The 5,908-nt window shown below is 31.7% G+C and overlaps 1 protein-coding gene across 6 annotated transcripts; it reads left to right on the top strand.

The window, feature by feature from the left end:
* Positions 1 to 1,484: 1,484 nt before the first annotated feature.
* LOC130459352 (uncharacterized) lies at positions 1,485 to 5,245 on the top strand. 6 transcript variants are annotated; one of them, XR_008918705.1, is made up of 7 exons: positions 1,485 to 1,997; positions 2,810 to 3,045; positions 3,221 to 3,310; positions 3,882 to 3,945; positions 4,065 to 4,175; positions 4,394 to 4,555; positions 4,709 to 5,241. XR_008918705.1 is itself a non-coding variant. In XM_056826669.1 (5 exons), coding segments are annotated over exons 2-5 (315 nt in total). In that variant the 5' UTR covers positions 1,485 to 1,997; positions 2,810 to 3,044; the 3' UTR covers positions 4,490 to 5,245. The 6 variants fall into 6 exon arrangements, 1 of the variants encoding a protein (XP_056682647.1); XR_008918707.1 differs by lacking the exon at positions 2,810 to 3,045 and having other exon boundaries at positions 3,204 to 3,310; positions 3,827 to 3,945; positions 4,709 to 5,245; XR_008918706.1 differs by lacking the exon at positions 2,810 to 3,045 and having other exon boundaries at positions 1,486 to 1,997.
* Positions 5,246 to 5,908: the final 663 nt, after the last annotated feature.

Genomic DNA, 5,908 nt, shown 5'->3' with positions numbered 1-5,908 from the left:
CAAATTTGTCTTACCTTGGATGCATATTCATATACGACATCATAATAGTTTAGAAAGTTTTGCATACAATATAACATTCATAACTGGATAAATCAAAATCATACAATGATAAAATGTAAAATGAACTTAAAGTATGATTAATGATGCATTTACCTATTAATTACAAATGTACATGAATGTAAGACTCAAAATACAAAACACTATACAATGTAGATTATAAAATCCATAACTTTTTGGACTTCGGGTCCAAGAGCTCATTTTTATCATTATGATTATGTCGACATCAACAAGACATATATTTCAGATCCCCATTCTCAAGTCCATTATTTTTCGCATATGCATATCGGTTCCATCGTATACCGGTATCATCAAGTATTAGTTAATATGTATTTTGCATGCTATTCATCGATGATATCTGAATATATATTAAATTGGTACCATTGAACTTTTCTCATAGGCTATCTTTTTTAGTTCAGATATCTATACCACTTCAAGGCTATTTCATACACTATATATTAGCGTTTTCTTTATTTTCAATAATATCGTCCACTGCACTCACTACAACAAATCCCGTCATTTTTCGACGCTATTTTGGCCATTAAGCGTCGAGAATATTTTTCTCGACGCCCAAAGTCAGCGTCGGACACTCCATAGCGTCGATAATCTTGACGGTTTTTGTGGTCTTCAGAATATTTTTGGCGCCAATCTGCGTCGAGAATCTCGACGGTGTTTGATGTAGCTAAATATTTCTCGACGGTCATCAGCGTAGTAATATTTTTTACTGGCTTATCAACAATTTTTTGCGCGAATCATGTTTTGACACTATAAAGCGTCGATAATTTAATTAATTTTTTTTTAATCGTTCATTTTTGCCCAAAGCAAAATCAACCTGAAACTAATTAATTAAAACCAAACCAAACAGATGCAATTAACTATATATATAGCACGAACACCTTTAAAATTATAAATTACAAGATTATATATATATATATATATATATATATATATATATGTATATATATATATATATATATATATATATATATATATATATATATATATATATATATATATATATATGTAATAATACGTACTTAGCTCGCTCCAAATCGATCATATCATCAAATTAAGTTTACACATGTCCAAACTATTAAATTAGCTAGCTATCTCCAAAACACAAATTTAATACCCAAAACATCATAAAATTTATCTACTATTATAATTCCAATTTTTTTTTTTGGTAAATTAAAGGATTTTATTACCAAAAGGTATGAACAAAAGCATCCAAACAACGAAACATCAGAAAAAGTTAAAGGAGTACATACCACTCCCTAACAACCAAACACAACAAACGCAATAAAAGGGTACGCAACACAAGATTGCACACAACAACAATCGAACACCACACTCCCTGTAGACCTGACTGCAGCACCTGGACTCACTAGTAGAAAAATCAACATGTGCTTCCCTTCAAGTGCGGGTTATTTAGTAAATTAGCAGCACTTGAGATCACTAAAAAAAAAGAAAAAAATACATTATCACAAGTGCGGGTCATTATAGAAAATTGGCAACACTTGAGTTTAAGTGCGGGCTTTGAAACTCAAGTGCGGGCTCATTTCACAAGTGCCGCACAAAAGTTTCTAAAATTACAATTGCAAAAAAAAAGACAATTCTAAAATTAAAGAAGCCTCATCTTTCTATCCCTGATTCTTCTCCCTCTTCACCTTCGTTTTCTCGTCGTCGTCGCTTCCTCACTGCCAAACCTCTTCGTCGCTGCGTAGTTGTTCATGGATGTTGTAGGGTTGATTGTTCCAGGAGCTCCACCCTCCATCTCACTTGTCTCTGCGCTCTCCCTCGTCTCCAGTCTGTACCGCCGCCGCCAACGGTGGTCCTGAATCCAATATCAACTAGGCAGAGATGAAGAATGAACCAGAATCTTCGAGTTGCCCTAATTTGAAGAAATCGTTCAACTATCCTGCTGAATTCAAGTTGCCCATGTAATTCCTCTTTCCCTCTTTGTGATTTAATCTACGTTTTAGTTTCAATTCATCTGTAGAATTCAATTCCAATTCATCTATAGATTTCCCAGTTATCAATTCACCAATTTCTGCTTAATTATTCAATAAATTATCAAACGAATTTCTATTGTGCTAAAGAACTAATTCAGTCCCAAATATAAAGAATTGGGTTTTTGTTTTTTAACTTTCTTATAATTATTTGTGCAGAATTTTGTTGAGTGTCAATTTGATTATCTTTTCTTTCTTGAAAATTAGCTGATGACTTCACATTAAATTATGCATTATTCTTTATGGAGTAGCAATCAAAATGCTCGTTGAACTTAATTGACAGTGTAATACTCCTAGCAGGCTTCCCTAATTGAATTGGTTCATTCTTAGGAAGCCAAAAGTTCATTTGTTAAGAACAACAAGTTAATTGTGATTGTTAAGGGACACGAATCAAAATCAGTTTGGAATTTCATCTTCCCAGCTGAACTTGTCCATTTTTTCTGGTGTCATATTATGCTTTTCAGTTGTCATGATTTGATACTTAAGAATATTTCAATTCAAAACCCATATGTGTCTTCAAATTGTATTTTTGGGACGCTTCTGACTGTTTTACGCTAGTTTATGTCTGGACTGCTGCTATTGTTTACTGCTCTAGTTACTAATGTTGTTGTTTACTGCTGCTGCATACTGTCTGCATCTATTCTGAACAGCTGCTGCTGCTCTTGTGCATCATTTTATGCGTCACCAATATTGGTGCTTCTTTCTTTAATGATGCACGTCTCATATCAGCAAGTTCTTTTTAGGTCAACTAGTTCCATGGTACTTAGTCTCGTGGTAGTCTACAGAGCCATGCAGGGTTGCAGCAGCTGGTGTGGGTGTTTAGGGCCGAATTGTGCTTTGTTCTGGTCAGCAGTAGAAGGATGTTGGGTGTTGGTTATAGCTGGTTGCTTAAACTCAATTGCAAGTTTGCAATGCTACCAGAAAAAGGGTCTTTAAAGTTAGATGTCGCAAACGCATAGCTGCTGATTGTTGAGGTTTAGTAAGAGTTGACCTTGGTTGACTTTTTCTAATATGTTGTTTGGTCTGTTGTGTCTGATCTGCACTGTTGTGTTATACATATCTGCTTTTCTACTATTGTTCTACTTCTAGGGTTTCTGTTTCTACCCTTTAAAATCCTTGCAATCTTATATGCTGCAGTGCCGATTCAAAAGCAGATTGTTGCAAACTCTGTTGTCCAAATGATTATTGCGCTGGCATTCATAAAGATTAGCTTGCTTTACGTGGAGCTTAAGAAGATTCACGAGGTTAGTTATTTGTGCATTTGTTTCTTGTCATTTTTTATCCATGATTTCAGTCACTTGTTCTCTTTCTTATAGTTTAAGATTGTTCCATAAGTTGACATTTACTTTTAAAAACCCATGCTGGGAAAACTTTGAGCTTCTTGGTTTAAAAGTTGGTCTTTATTTCTTAGAGTATCCTATTAGATGGATGGAGCTTTGTAACTTTTCAAGTTTTTTTCCCCGTAACTACAATGTTTGGTAGCTAGTACAAAAAAGCTCAGTTCACAATTGTTGTTCTGATCTAGTGAACTGAGTTTGTGAAATGAAAGATCAGATCCGAAGCATCAGATCAGAAGCATGCTTGTGAACTGATCTGCTTTGGATCGGATCTTTCAGTTCACAAACTTTGTTGCTGCTTCTGATCTGTTCTTCATTTCTGTTGCGAGAAGATCAGAACACTCACAAATGACTGCTTCTTGTGTTGAACTATAGACTATTACATACTGAGCATTTCTTGTACTGATCTGCTGTACTGATCAGTTCACCAGATCAAAACAGCAGTTGTGAACTGATCTGCTGTGAACTGATGCCGCAGATTTGTTGTGAACTGATTCTGGGATGGTGAACGAAAGTCGTAGCATTGATTGTCACTTATTGAGGTTGGATGCCTAATCTCTGTCTTTTTGTAATGACTGGATTTCATGGTAATATTGTTGTCTTTTTGTGACATGATGCATTAAGTTTTTATTATTCACTTTTTGAACCATTTGACAAACAGGTCAGATCTCTTTTCGGAGTCTCAGAGGATTCAATAAACAATCCAAACCCGAACCCGGGGTATTCCAGATGCTTGCACATATCTTTTGGCTTTGAAGGAGATACGACTCAAGTATGTGTACAATACTAAATGTTTTCCTTGCTGTTGTAGTATCTCCCTACCCGTACACATTTTACATGAGCTATTGGATATATATATATATATATATATATATATATATATATATATATATTTCAATTAGCCATTAATCTTATCTAGTTTAGCTATGCTAAAATCTGTCTGCATTTTTCTGTTTATGGTAACAAGCTGGTTGACATTTTTCTGTTTAGGGTAACAAGCTGGTTGACATGGTTCATATTTCTTTTGTGCGAAAGCGTTATCCATCTTACACAATCTGCAATCTCGACAAGGCGATCATCCACTAGTGGATGATCGCCTTGTCGAGATTGCTGTATCAACAAATCAAGAACTTCGTTTTCTTTCTATGCAAGGTAGATGTTTCCAACCAGTTATCATATTTCGTAAAGCGCAAAGCATGCATGTTCAATAAATTGAAAAAGTTCCAACTTGACACTTTTGTTTTTTTTAATGTACTTTGCTTTTGGTTGGTAACATCTTACTCTTTTTTCTCACGGGTTCTATAGGTGTTTGCATGACATCTTCGCTATTTGGTAAATATGAAGATGGGGACATCGTGAATAAGTTACAAGAGATGTATGAGGTATATGGAATTTATCTATATCTATTTAGGTAAAAGGTTTAGAATATCTATTTAGATTCATTCGTTAAGAGTTAAGAACGAAAACGACAATTTTAGTCAAAATAATGACATATAACAATCAAACGACCCTTAAATGTGCATAACTTGACCAAATTAGGTAATAATGATAATTATAAACATAAACCTAAGTATATTAAACATGTAAAAGGTTTAGAATATCTATTTAAATTCATTAGTTAAGAGCTAGGAGCAAAAACGACAATTTTAGTCAAAATATGACATATAACGATTAAACGACCCTTACATGTGTATAACTTGACCAAACAAAGTAAGAATGAGACTTAGAAACATAAAACCAAGTATGTTAAACATGTATATGGTTTCAAATACCTTTTTAGGTTCATTAGTTAAGAGTTAGGAAAGAAAACGACAATTTTAGTCAAAATATGACATATAACGATCAAACGACCCTTAAATGTGCTTAACTTGACCAAACTAGGTAAGAGTTAGACTTAGGCCTTGTTCTTTAGAGCTGAACTGAACTGAACTGAATTGAACTGAACTGAACTGAACTGAACTGAACTGAACTGAACTGAATGCTCCTGAACTGAACTGAACTGAACTGAACTGAACTGAACTGAACTTTACTTAACAGAATATATTACCGAAATAAATAATAAATAATAAATAATAAAGAATAAATAATAAAGAATAAATAATAAATAATAAATAATAAATAATAAATAATAAATAATAAATATAATATAAATAATAAATAATAAATAATAAATAATAAATAATAAATAATAAATAATAAATAATAAATAATAAATAATAAATAATAAATAATAAATAATAATAATAATAATAAATAATAAATAATAATAATAAATAATAATAATAATAATAAATAATAAATAATAAATAATAAATAATAAATAATAATAAATAATAAATAATAAATAATAAATAATAAGTATAAATAATAATAATAAATAATAAATAATAATAATAATATAAATAATAAATAATAAATAATAAATAATAATAATAATAATAATAATAAATAATAAATAATAATAATAAATAATAAATGATAAATAATAAATAATAAATAATAAAT

Source organism: Spinacia oleracea, chromosome 4 (assembly GCF_020520425.1).
Source record: "Spinacia oleracea cultivar Varoflay chromosome 4, BTI_SOV_V1, whole genome shotgun sequence".
Classification (NCBI taxonomy): domain Eukaryota; kingdom Viridiplantae; phylum Streptophyta; class Magnoliopsida; order Caryophyllales; family Amaranthaceae; genus Spinacia; species Spinacia oleracea.
The sequence above is the reverse complement of the archived record's forward strand: the minus strand, read 5'-3'. Positions and strand labels throughout refer to the sequence as shown.